This window comes from Pristis pectinata, chromosome 26 (genome assembly GCF_009764475.1).
Source record: "Pristis pectinata isolate sPriPec2 chromosome 26, sPriPec2.1.pri, whole genome shotgun sequence".
In the NCBI taxonomy this organism is placed as follows: Eukaryota; Metazoa; Chordata; class Chondrichthyes; order Rhinopristiformes; family Pristidae; genus Pristis; species Pristis pectinata.
Genome location: NC_067430.1, coordinates 9,009,155 through 9,023,044, shown reverse-complemented (window position 1 = coordinate 9,023,044; position 13,890 = coordinate 9,009,155). Strand labels below are relative to the sequence as shown.

At 40.9% G+C, this 13,890-nt stretch overlaps 1 protein-coding gene across 1 annotated transcript in view; it reads left to right on the top strand.

Moving 5' to 3' along the window:
* LOC127583306 (eukaryotic translation initiation factor 4 gamma 3-like) overlaps window positions 1-13,890 on the top strand; it is a 266,563-nt gene that overhangs the window by 156,348 nt on the left and 96,325 nt on the right. The window contains 3 exon segments of the mRNA XM_052039146.1: window positions 1,543-1,640; window positions 6,430-6,555; window positions 12,406-12,493. Of these exon segments, the coding sequence (XP_051895106.1) occupies window positions 1,543-1,640; window positions 6,430-6,555; window positions 12,406-12,493 (312 nt within the window).

Here is a 13,890-nt window from a genome sequence, read left to right as displayed (position 1 = left end):
GCCCTCTAGTCCTGGCAACATAGGACCATAGAATAGAACAATACAGCACAATACAGGCCTTTGTTGTGCCGACCTTTAAACCACTCATCCGCATGATGCTTCTGAAAACCTCTTTGAATGAGCAAATTACATCAGATTGTGTTGAGCAATTCTATACTACACATGAGCTGACAGTCTGACTGCGAAAGCATATTCAAATATGCTAATTGTAAATGGCCCTGTTTGGAATAAAAAGCAGAAAACACTGGAAACACTCAGAAGGTCAGGCAGCAGCTGTGGAGAGAGAAGTAGGGTTAAATTTCCACATTAATGACCTTTCATCAGAACATTAGAATATGATTTATTTCTCTTTCTCTCCAGGTGCTGCCTGACCTGCTGAGTATTTCCAGCATTTTCTACTTTTGTCTCAGATTTCCAGCAACTGCAGTTTTGATTTTTGACTTCCTTCTCAGAACTGTTCTTGTTAAGTATTTCCCCATCTCCAATCTCCCTTTCCCTTTTAAAGATCATAAAGATTCTATCAGCGCCGAAATCCATACCAGTCTTTCACATACTTCCAAAGTGAATTTCTACGATCAGGTTTCTGTCCATTTATTCTTGCCTGCTGCAAGTACCTAATTTTATTTGAACTTTGCATATTGGCCTTATGGGTCTTCCCATAATCTCTTTAGCGCCTCAAACCCAATTTTTGTGATGGGTCCTACTAAATTATGCCGAGAGAGATTCAGTAGCTCATGACCTAGTGGTCTGCATGTTTACTTTTTAAAAACAACTATCACAATAATAATTTTGACTTGTTTTTTATTTAAATACAAATCCAATGGCACCCTGGCTGCAGATTTGCAGGCCCAGTAAGGGAGAGAACAGGAGCTGATCCAGAGACCCCTGCAGCAGCAGAATCACGTACCTGCCATGACTGCTATCCAGGATCATTCAACATCTTTTACAACTAGCCAACCCATAGCCTAGTAATCACGTACTCAACCAAATTGACAACACCATCAATGGACAGATTTTTTCTTAAGCTAAAAAGAATTTTGCAACCGTATAGTTTTACTTCACATTTGGGAGGCACTGTTCGAAGTTTACTGCCCTTTATACTTGTGCATATTTTTGCATACATCCCAAATCCTCTCAGTTTTGAATCCGTCTTTGCTTACCCCCTCCTGCCACCACCACCCCCACCCTACTGCATATACTACATTGGCTAAGCTTTAGGTTTGTGATTGAATACCTAAAGCAAAGACAACAAATATGCACAAGACAGCGGTACTGTCATGGAAGAATGGAAGGAACATCACAGTGTGTCAAATAAGTGTGTTTGACTTCTATGTCAGCTTGATATGAACAGACTCCTGAGCTCCACATGTTTCCAGGGGGATGCTGACTTGAATCTAAGTGATCATAACAGCTAGTAAATGAAAATATTCCACATTTTATCACTTATAATGTGCATGTAATTTGGAAAACTCCACAAAATTGCCTACCGCTGAATGCAGAGCATGTGTGTAATAAACTGTGATGTGCATTTTCTTTCACCAGCACCGTCCTATTACAGTCAACCTGTGTATTCGCCGTCTGCACCTTTGATAGTGCCTACACAACAACCACCACCTCCAACAAAGAGGGAAAAGAAAACGGTATGGCAAGTCCATGTGCTGGTTTCTTTTCATTTCTGTGTGTGCCATTGAGTATAGTTGAAGTATAATAGTATCTGTCTTGATAAGTCTTTTGGGGAAAATTATTTTGCCATTTAGTTTTACAAGTTCCATTGAATAGAACTGGAGGTTATGAAGTACAGTTTATTCAGGCTAAATTTACCAATTTAAAACCAACAAATTGCCCTGCAGTCCCAATATTTAATTCTGCTACAAGAATTTTTTTGTGGTGTGTAAGTCACTGGTAGTACTGAGTCTGTTTTTGTCCTTAAGTTAGGAATGCTAAAAGGAAGTATAATCGCCTTGGGATATCATTCAGTTTTCTGATGTCCTTATCTGTGAAGAGCTTTTTATTCAGCTTAAGTGTCTGTGGATTTCTAGGTGAGGTGGGACATTCTGCGGATCTACATGAAGTTACTTGGTATTTCCTGCCCATTCAGCTATCTGACAGAATTACACTATGTGATGAGTGATCCTCACCAATTCTGTTTTGGTACAGAAAATGGAAGAAGCCTTCCGCCTCAAAGTAGCACCTACTTGGTGATAAGCTCACCAACATTTAGTTTGCTTTATACCAGATGGCTTTATTCTAATCTTGTTGCATTCTTTATTTAGTCATGGTTGACAAAGTGGTATGAAAAAGGGAGAGTACTTGCCCATAAAATAAATTTAGCACTTGTTCCAGTATTACGTCACAGAACCCCCAGTAACGGTAAGCCCAACTAGAGGAAAATGTGAAACCCTACAATTGTTAGTTGAAGATGGGATGAATGTCAGAGGCTGTTCATTGCAGAATCACAACGTCTCTGCAAGGTATCTGCAGAACAATATTGTCAGCCCAACTGTTTTTAGTTCAGCAATAATCTTTCCATTAGAAGTAAAGCACATTGAATATCCCAGACTATACCAGAGCAGAGCTCTGTTTGCAACTTTGGATAATAAAGCTGCCAATTCCAGCCAGATAATGGCCATATCTGAAATTAGTGAGAACTCTGTAATTCACTGATCTTTGGGCACACATCATCAGTATTTGGGGCGTAACTATTGATTTGAAGCTTAATTTGACCAGCCCTATTAGCAGTAAATGAAACTGCAGATGCTGGAAAACTGAAACAAAGACAGAAAACACTGGGCACATTCAGCAGGTCAGGCCACGACTGTGAAAAGAGAAACAGGCTTAATGTTTCAGGTCAAAGACCCTTCATCAAAACGGATCTTCTGAGTGTTACCAGCATTTTCTGTTTTTATTTCTACCATTATTGGCATCACAGTGACAAGGGGAGGCTGAGTACCATGCAACAAGGACCCAAGCCCAGAACCTCAACCCTCCTACCATCAAGGTGCAATGCACAGTGGATGGGTGGGGCTGCAATAACACCAAAAAAAGATTCAAAGTCATCTGGGGTGGAGCAGTTTACAAGTTTTCTGTCTCCAATTCCTCCAGTTCTACAACCATCAAAGATATCTCCTTTTCTTCAGTTCGAACTTTGAGCATCCTTGGTTCGAGATGGTTCACTGTTGACAGCAGTGCCTTTAGATGACAAGGTCTTAAGCTCTGGAATTCCATTCCCAATCAGTTCTCTTTTCCCTTCTTTAATGCACTCCTTATAGTCAACAATCCATATATCTCTATATGTGCGTTGGTGTCAAATTCTGTTAATGTGCTTATGAGGTGGTTTGACATTTATGAACTTTAAAAAAAAGATTTAAGTACAAGTTAATTTTGTTGATGCACCTCCAACGTTAGCTTTATGCAGGTAATCTCTCCTGTGAACTCTACCACCAAAAAGTGTATGAGCAGCAATACCGCAAACATGATTGACTTCATGTTCTCCACTCTGGACACTGTCCTAATTTACTGAAGTTGTTATTTCTTTCTAATTGCTGAGCGAATAGCTTGGAATTTCCATCTTCCACGGTAGTGGCCCGATGACCATGAGGATAGTAACAATTTGAGGAAAGAGTTATCATTGCCTCTTCAGAGTAATTATGAAACTGTACAATTGCTGGCCTGCCAGTGTCATCCAAATTAAAACACCTCAAGAACAAATGAAAAGCACTGCATGTTGCAGGGTGTGAATCCCAAGAAGTTACAATTTGCATGCTCACTGCCTTAATAGAGGATTAGTTTGAGCCCACTCAGGTTAAGGATGTGTGGGGATCAAAATAAAAGTTAACTGAAGAATGAATTTTGATCCTTTGGTATACTCAAGATATTCAGATTGTATGGGCAGTTATTAGGACTGTACAGGTTTGTGGTCACTAGCTTGATTCTGAAATAATTTGAGCTATACGTTGCTTCAGGTATGATATTTAAAACGGCACAGTTATGTAGTTCTGTCAATTTTTGTCCTTTTAATTGATGTGAATGCTGCTGAAATTGGGGCTTCGTGAGGTTCTAGAAGGCCATGGCTGACCATTGCCAAGCACCTGCACTCTGTCCACTGTCTGGAGCTCCCTGTTGCCAGCTATTTTAAATTCCTCCCCATTTCCACTCTGATCAGTCTGTTCTCTGTGTCTCCTCTACTGCCACTGTTACCAACACAATCTAGAGGAACAGCACCACCTATTCTGCCCCGGTAGTCTACAACCGGACCGCATGAACATCAAATTCTCCACTTTCAGGTAAACTACTCCCACAGAGGTTCATGGGGTGGTCACCTACCACCCCACGAGCCTCCACATCCAACACAACATTCTGCGCAACGTTTGCAAAAATAAAACACCTCCAACAGGATCCCACCACCAGGCACATCTTCCCCTCCTCCCCTCTCTTCACTTTCCGTAGGGATTGCTCTCTCCGCAACTCCTTTGTCCACTCGTCCCTCCGCACAGATGACCCTCCTGGCACTTATCCCTGCAACCGCACTAAGTGCTACACCTGTCCCTACACCTCCTGCCTCACCACCATTCAGGGCCCTAGAGAGTCCTTTCAGGTGAGGCAGCACTTCACCTGTGAATCTGAGGGTGTCATGCCGGGAGGGGCATCTGTGGGGAGGGACGAGTGGACAAAGGAGTTGCGGAGAGAGCAATCCCTACAGAAAGTGAAGCAAGGGGAGGAGGGGAAGATGTGAATCTGACGGTGTCATTTATTGCATCTGGTGCTCCTGGTGCGGCCTCCTCTACAGATAGGGTGACCACTTTGTCGAGCACCTTCGCTCTGTCCACCGCAAAAGCGAGGATCTCCTGATGGCCATCCACTTCAATTCCACATCCCACTCCCATACCAACATGACTATCCACGGTCTCCTCTACTGCCATGTTGATGCCAGACAAAGGTTGGAGGAACAACACCTCATATTCTGCCTCGATAGTCTCCAACCTGACGGCCTCAACATCGATTTCTCTAACTTCTGGTAACCCCTCGCCTCTTCTCCCTCACCCCTTTTCCCCTTCCCCGCCCTCATGACCTGCCCATCCCTTCCCCCGCCCTCATGCCTGCCCATCTATTCCTCACCTTCTTCCCTTTATTGCATGATCCACTGTCCTCTCATACCAGATTCCTCCTTCAGCTCTTTGCCTCTTCTACCTATCACCTGTCAGCTTTTTGCATTCCCCCCCTCCCCTACCTTCCCTCTCTCACCTGGACTCACTATCATCTGAACTCACTCACCACCTGCCTGCATGTGTTCCTCCCCCTCCCCCGACCTCCTTATTCTGGCTTCTGCCCTCTTCCTTTCCAGTCCTGATGAAGGGTCTCCACCTGCAACGTCGACTGTTTATTTCTCCCCATAGATGCTGCCTAACTTACTGGGTTCCTCCAGCACTTTGTGTGTTGCTCCAGAATCCAGCATCTGCAGAACCTCTTGTGTCTTAAGTTGGCATTTTGATCCTTTTTGAAAACCTAAGACAAAAGCTGCTGCCTGGAAGCTAGATTTGCCGAAGCTGCTTTATCCTTCCTTTCTTTTACCTTGCATTAAAACAGAGTACAGTTGTTTATGTTAGGAACAAAACTAGTTCTGCCATCTTTAACTATTGTGAAAATACCCCACCATTTATCTAAGTCAGGATATTATATTTTGTAAACTTCAAACTGCTTTGAAGCTCTATTGAAAAGGGCGAATTTATTCATGTTTCCAGATGTTCAATATTGGGCAGCATGGTAGCATAGCGGTTAGCGCGACGCTATTACAGCGCCAGCGATCGGGGTTCGATTCCCGTCGCTGTCTGTAAGGAGTTTGTACATTTTCCCATGTCTGCGTGGGTTTCCTCCGGGTGCTCCGGTTTCCTCCCACATTGCAAAGACGTACGGGTAGGTTAATTTGGGTTTAAAATGGGTGGCGCAGACTCGTTGGGCTGGAAGGGCCTGTTACCACGCTGTAAATAAAACAAAATGTATCCAGCAGTGCAGTTTCTTGATTCTTTTACCTTCTGAGTGATTAATATGTCTTCCCAATTGAAATTACTTTTGGTGGTACATATGTGGGGATATGGGATTAGTGTAGGATTACTGTAAATGGATGTTTGGTTGGCACAGAATGTGGGCCAAGGCACCTGTTTCCGTGCTGTATCTCTCTGACATTCTCATGTATTTCATGCTATTTACATGGGAAGAAATTGAAGTTCCAAACTTTAAATAAAACAGGATTGCAGCTTTATAGTTAAATAATGAAGCACTTTGGGGCACTTTCCTACCATAAAGCTGGAGAAATTATTTTATTTATACCGCTCTCTTTGCATGATGTTTGTTTATGTTCCAGAGCAAGGAATGTTTCATTTGGAAAATATTTGTTGTAAGTAAAAAGCTTAAATTTTGGATTCTCTTCTGCAGATTAGAATCCGTGACCCAAATCAAGGAGGCAAAGACATCACTGAAGAAATAATGTCAGGAGGAGGTGGAAGCAGAAACCCTACACCACCTGTTGGGAGGCCAAACACCACACCCACTCCACCTCAGGTAATTAGAAAATATCTGATGACTTCAATATAATGAACAAGAATTCAAAGTAAATTGATGATTGTTAAAAATTGGCAATTGTATTGAATTTTTAGTTTTATCTATTTTGGGCTATTCTAACATGTATAACACAGGACCTTCACCAAAGTGCTTAATATAGTTAAGGTAAACTCTAAGTAGTACTTTGAATGCCTGGCTTGTAGCTTTGCTAAGCACAATCAGAACTTTCAAAGGATGTTTAACAGTTGGCACAATTTGTAATGGAAGAGTGGTTACAGCTAAGGCATTAGTTTTTTAAAGGAATTTGTATGCTGTAATGAGAAGTTGAAAGTTTGTATTCTGAATGTACCATAGGGTCATCTTCAGCCCAATTTATCTTATCACTCACAATCTTTCTAATTGGCAAGCACAACACTGCTGATTGTAGAAAATTAACTGGTTGATGGGCAGCAGAATAGGCATAAGTTGGTGTTTTTTTTACTCTCCAAGATATAACCAAAGATGTCCCTCAGAGATCTATACTGGAGCCTCAGTTTTTCTTAAAACAACTTATATAAATGACTTAGATGAAGGCACAAAAGTTGTGACTGTTAAATTTTCTGATGACCTAAAGATAGGAAGAAAAATAAGATATGAAGAGGAGATGAGAATATTACAAGGAGGTTTAGATAAAGGTAAGCTAGTAGACAAGGATCAAGCAAAGGGATTATGGGAAATTGTAAACTTTACCAACAAGTCATCAGAGTCGGGTTTATTATCACTGACGTATGTCGTGAAATTTGTTGTTCTGTGGCAGCAGTACAGTGCAAGACATTAAAAATTACTATGAGTTACAAAAGTAAATAAATAGTGCAAAAGAAGAATAATGGCGTAGTGTTCATGGACCATTCAGGAATCTGATGGCGGAGGGGAAGAAACTACCTAAAATGTTGAGTGTGTGCCTTCAGGCCCCTGTACCTCCTCCCTGATGGTAGTAGCGCGAAGAGGGCATGTCTCAGATGGTGAGAGTCCTTAATGATGCACGTTGCCTTCTTGAGGCACCACCTCTTGAAGATGTCCTCGATGGCGGGAAGGGTTGTGGCCGTGATGGAGCTGGCTGAGTCTTCAACCCCCGCAGCCTCTTTGGATCCTGCGCATTGGAGCCTCGATACCAGGAGGTGTTGCAACCAGTCAGAATGCTCTCCACTGTACATCTGTAGAAATTTGCAAGAGTCTTTGGTGACATACCAAATCTCCTCAAACTCCTAATGAAATAGAGCCACCGGCGTGCCTTCTTTGTGATTGCATTGGTGTGTTGGTCTGAGATGTTGATGCCCAGGAACTTGAAGCTACTCACCCTTTCCATTGCTGACCCCTCAATGAGGACTGGTGTGTGTGTTCTCCCAACTTCCCCTTCCTGAAGTCCACAATCAATTCCTTGCTCTTGCTGACGTTGAGTGCGAGGTTGTTGTTGCGACACCACTCAACCTGCTGATCTTTCTCATTCTTGTAGGCCTCCTCGTCGCTATCTGAGATTCTGCCAATAACCATGGTATCATTGGCAAATTTATAGATAGTGTTTGAGCTGTGCCTAGCCACACACATATGAGTGTAGGGAGAATAGAGCAGTGGGCTAAGCACATCTCCTTGAGGTGCGCCTATGTTGATTGTCAGTGAGGAGGAGGTGTTACTACCGATCCGCACTGACTGTAATCTCCCGAGAAGGAAATTAAGGATCCAGTTGCAGAGGGAGGTACAGAAGCCCAGGTTTTAACGCTTGTTGATTAGTACTGAGAGGGTGATGGTGTTCAGTGCTGAGCTGCAATCAATAAACAGCAGCTGTTTTATGTATTGCTGTTGTCCAAGTGCTCCAAAGCTGAGTGAAGAGCTAGTGAGGTTGTTGTGGCAGTAGGCAAATTGCAGCGCATCCAGGTCCTTGCTCAGGCAGGAGTTAATTCTAGCCATGACCTACCTTTCAAAGCACTTCACAGTAGATGTGAGTGCTACTGTGGGCAATAGTCGTTGAGGCAGCTCACCCTGCTCTTCTTGGGTACCGGTATGATTGATGCCCTTTTGAAGTAGGTGGGAACCTTCCACTGCAGTACTGAGGGGTTGAGGATGTCCTTGAACACTCCAGCCAGTTGGTCGGCACAGATTTTCAGCACCCTGCCAGGTACACTGTTGGGGCCTGATGCCTTGCGAGGGTTCACCCTCTTGAAGGATGTTCTGACATCAGCCTCCAAGACAGAGATCACAGTCGCCAGATACTGTGGGGATTCGCACAGGTGTAGTGTTATTCTCCCTTTCAAAGAGTGCATAAAAGGCATTGAGCTCATCAGTGAGTGAAGCATCACTGCCATTTATGCTGTTAGGTTTCACCTCATAGGAAGAATGGCATACAAACCCTGCCACAGCTGACATGCATCCAATTGTGTCTATAACTTCACACGAATTGCCCTTTTGCTCTCATGATGGCCTTCTGTAGGTCGTACCTGGACTTCTGGTAGGGTTCTGGATTGCCGGTCTTGAATGCCACAGATCTAGCCCTCAGCAGACTGAATCTTCTGGTGTGGGAAGACTTGATATGTTCTGGAAGGGATGCATCATCTACGCAGGTCTTGATGAAGTCGGTGACGTCTGTGGCATATTCAGATCAGAAGATGAATCCCTGAATATGGTCCAGTCCACTGATTCAAAGCAGTCATTGTAAACGCTCCTCTGCCTCCCTTGACCGTATCTTCGCTGACCTCAGTCTCTGCCCATATACTAGGAGTAGAAGTACAGCCAGGTGATTGGACTTGCCAATGTGCAGGCGCAGGCTGGCACGGTAAGCGTTCTTGATGCTGGTGTAATAGTGATCAAGTGTATTGGCTCCTCTGGTTCTGCAGATGACATGTTGATTGTAGATTGTCAGAGGCTTCTTCAAGCTGGCCTGGTTGAAGTCCCCCATGATTGGGAAGCCATCAGGGTGTAGTTGATATTTGGAATTTGCTGTCAGAGGAGCTCGTGGAGTTAGATGTAATCACTGTGTTTAATATACATCTAGACAGGCACTTAAATAGGCAAGGCATAGAAGGATAATTACCTGGTGCGGGAAAATGGGAAGTGTAGATGGGCAATAAGGTAGGCATGGACATGGTGGGCTAGTGCCTGTTTCTGTGCAGTACAGCTATGACTCGGTACTGAGAAGGTTTACTCGATTAAACAAAAAATGCTGAAAATACTCAGCAGGTCGGGCTGTCTGAAGAGAAACAGAGTGAATGTTACAGGTCGAAGACCTATTACTTTTTTTTAGGCCAAGGTAGATAGATTCTTGACAATCAAGAAAGTGAAAAGTTACCGTGGGTGGATGGCAATATAAAATTGAGGTTATGTTCATGTCAGCCTTGTTCTTTTGAAATAGCAGAGCAAGCATGAGGGGCTGAGTGGCCTACTCCTGCTCCTCATTCATATGTTCAAGAATCTCGGCCAGTTCTCATCTATTGCTAGCCTGACTCTTCAAATGGCACTATTGATTTCTATTCACAATTAAATGAAATGATTCCCTGCCAAAATGCAGTTGCATTCCCTACCACTCCTGCCTGCATCGCTTTTGTTGACCAGCCAAGTGTTGATCTAATAATTAGACCATTAAATTAGCTTATAGCTCCCTCATGCTCACAATGCCCTTGAGTCCCCCAGTAAGCCCAAGGCAACTGGCCAAAGCCCCAACCACAGCTTCAGTCATGAGCATCCAAGGAAACATGCAGTGCTTAGGTGTTGTAATGACAAATTTACTGAAGGTGACCACATATATTTTGGCTAGATTTCTACAGTCTGGGGTGTGTGAAGTCTGATTGCCTTTTGGAGCAGCCGCTGAGGTGCCAGTTGTCCTTGCTGACAGAAGGAGTATTGTTGCCAAGCTTATAGTCCAAACATTTGAAAAAGAAAATCCATGCAGATAATCCAACTTGCATAATGCAAGCACAAGCAGTTGAGCTTTTACATTTAATTTTAAGGTAAACTAAATTGAGGGATTAAAAGACCTTTGGTGTGATACTGTCAAAGAAATGGAGGTTCAGGAAAGACTAATTTTGTCTGTCAGGCCAGAGCAATGAAAGTTGGGAGATATTGTTCAAAGGAGTTCAGTGTGAGAGGGAAGCACTTACTATTGACTATAGAAGTATTTTAACTTTTCAGCAAATTGTTAAGCTATTGGAACTGAATTACAGCAATTGCATTATGTATAATTATTACACAATATAACTACTGAGATTAAAATTGAAATATGAAGATTTGCTGAAATGAAACAATGAAATGTATGTTTACACACCTTGTTTGAAGTGTTGTCTGTGTTTCATGTTGTATTGAACTTTAAATATTTGTTTGTCTTCACTGTTATGAGATTCATGTTCCCACTAAGTTAAATTGTGGTTACAAATGATGCCTTTTTTTAAAAATAAGCATATCATTAGTAGGTGAATTTTAGCACCATGATTTGATTTTAGTTCACTTCTAGTTTTGTGTATGAAATGTGCCCACCCAGGTGGTAGTGGAAGTAATATAGTGTGGGTAGACTTCATTGGAATTTACTACATTTCTTGCTCGGGTTACTTACAGGCTAAAAGGTGTATTTCAGTTGCCTGCCACTATTTTTTTTAAATTTGCTTTAGTTTGCTCAAAATTGCCACCAAATTTAGACTACAGGTATATCCATCCCAGTCATTTGCTGATTCATTTTGTAATGGATAGGTTTTTTTGAGTCGCAGCAGGTCCGATCTTTACTTCTCTTTTGGAATGAAAGGTTTCATTCGGCACTCGTTCAAAATCGAGAGCTCTGATGATTGTCCATGTGACTTAAAGTTGCAGCTGCCATAAATTCAGAATGATGGTTTTGGCTCTGCAGTTGAAGTACACCATGGTCTGGAGGTGGAGCTCCCCAAGAATTGACTGACAAACGACCATTTATAAGTTCTTGTTCTTAAATTTACAGAATTAGTCTCCCCATCAATTATTGGCAAATTAATATTGGCATAGAGAAAGAATCTGTCCCATTTATTCCTTTTCCCAGTTTTCTTTTCCAACTCCCTTTTTTGCTATAATTTTTTTCCTTACAGTTAGAGATCTATATTGGTGGATACTTGAGGTTTCTGAAATTAGTAATTTACTATCGACAGTAAGCGACATGTTTTTAAACACGCAGAATGGTAGAATAGCTGCATACTTGATTTATAATAACCTTCAAATTCAAACTAAACTTTTATTGTTGCCCAATTTAGAAAGATCAGATCAATTTAATCAGTTTGAAATCAGCTGACCTATGATGTATTCTGACGTTCAGTGATGCATGCATCAGAGTTAGATGACTGCGGAATTAAAGTTATTTGCAATTCAGCTCTTTAAAGTTAACCACTATGTTAACTGGTTACGCCATTTTTAAAAATTGCTCTCAGAAATAATTAAATTAATTTTCTGGTGAGTACATTATTTATATTTCATTATTTCACAATAACAAATCTTTTGGAACGATCAGCTGCATATTAATGTTGTCATAAGAGGTTAATGAAAGAGAGGAAAACAATAAATGGAACTTTATTACAAGTATTTGGCCAGTCCTGAATCAAAAAGGACTCTTGGAGGGAACACTGAGAATGTATTAGCAGAGTTCTGTCTGTTGTCTTTCCTTGCTGTTGTTAATGGTAATCCTGTTTTCTTTTCCTTCTCATTCCTGCTTATTCCATCTTTTTCATTTTGTTTTCTTTTAATTTATTGACCTGTTATGAAATTTCATGGTAAACTATTTTACATATTTTCCTCTCCGTTATGTGTTCCACGTGCTAGTTTTTGTGTCCGCACCCTCATTATCCTCACCTTTTGTACCTCAAATCCCAGCAGCTGCCCAGTCAGGTTGCAGATCATGCGCCAGTTTTTGGAACTGTGGAAAATGCTCACTTGGCACCAAATGTGGACTTCAAGCAAGGTTTGTTCATTTCTACTCTGGCATATTTCTTGTACTGTATCAACTGGTAACTAAGGGGAGGTTTAGCTATATTGTTCTGAAGTGAATGAAAGGGTCTTTATTTCATTTTGCAGATTGTCTTCCAGTCAGGATAGCTGCCAAGGGATATCTGTGTGAAAGCTTATGTATTGATTGAGATTCTTTTTAAGTTTAATTTTCAGGTAGTTTAATGAGTTTAATTTCATTTACATTATCTGTGGAAGAAACTTTCCATCTGTCACTTTGAAGACTTTATAATGACTAGTTTTCACAATGCCTTTCTTTTTCAATCTTTTTATTAGTTTTCAAATTAATACAGATTAATATATAACATCAATGTTTGTACATGTAATACAAAGAGATCAGGAGAACAATCATGGCATAGCTAATCATAAAGAACAATGAAATATAAAAAAATCTGTAGATCCAACGATCTCTTAGTAAATGAAGATAATATAAAAGAAAGGAAAGAAAAAGATTTATTATATAAATTAAAAAAAAGAAAAAACCCAAATCAATGAGAAAAATTATAAACAATATATCAAACCAAACTAAACAGAAAAATTTCAAAAGAAAACAAAAAAAAACTGGACTAAAATTTCTCAGTAGAAACAGCGCCATATTATGTCGTCAATTCCGTTCCCCTAAGTTGGAAAGTTATTGAAAAGGGATCTACATCATGTGAAAATATTGAATAAATGGACTCCAAATATCTTCAAATTTAAGCGAAGGATCAACAGTACCACTCCTAATTTTTTCCAAGTTTAAACATGATATAGTTTGAGAGAACCATTGGAAAGTAGTAGGGTGTATTGGATCCTTCCATTTAAGCAAAATGGATCGTTTGGCCATTAATGTAACAAAGGCAATCATACGGTTAGCGGAAGCAGATGAATGACCAGACTCTATCCTTGGTAATCCAAAGATTGCAGTGATAGGGTGAGGTTGTAAATCAATCTTCAATACATTTGAAATAATGTCAAAAATGTCTTTCCAATATTTTTCCAGAAGAGGACAGGACCAAAACGTATGTGTCATAGAAGCCACATTCGAATTACATTTGTCACATATAGGATTTATATGGTGATAAAAACGAGCTAGCTTATCTTTTGACATATGGGTCCTGTGAACTACCTTAAACTGTATCAACGAGTGTCTGGCACACATTGAAGATGTATTAACTAAATGAAGAATTTTCTTCCATGTCTGTGTAGGTAAAGATGTCTGGAGTTCGCTTTCCCATTCATTCTTAATTTTGTCCAGTGATTCTGGACGTAATTTTCATAATTAAATCATAGATTATTGCTATCAAGCCCTTCTGATAAGGATTAAGACCTAAAATTTTTTCCGTAGTTTCAGTTTTGTAAGGTGATGGAAAA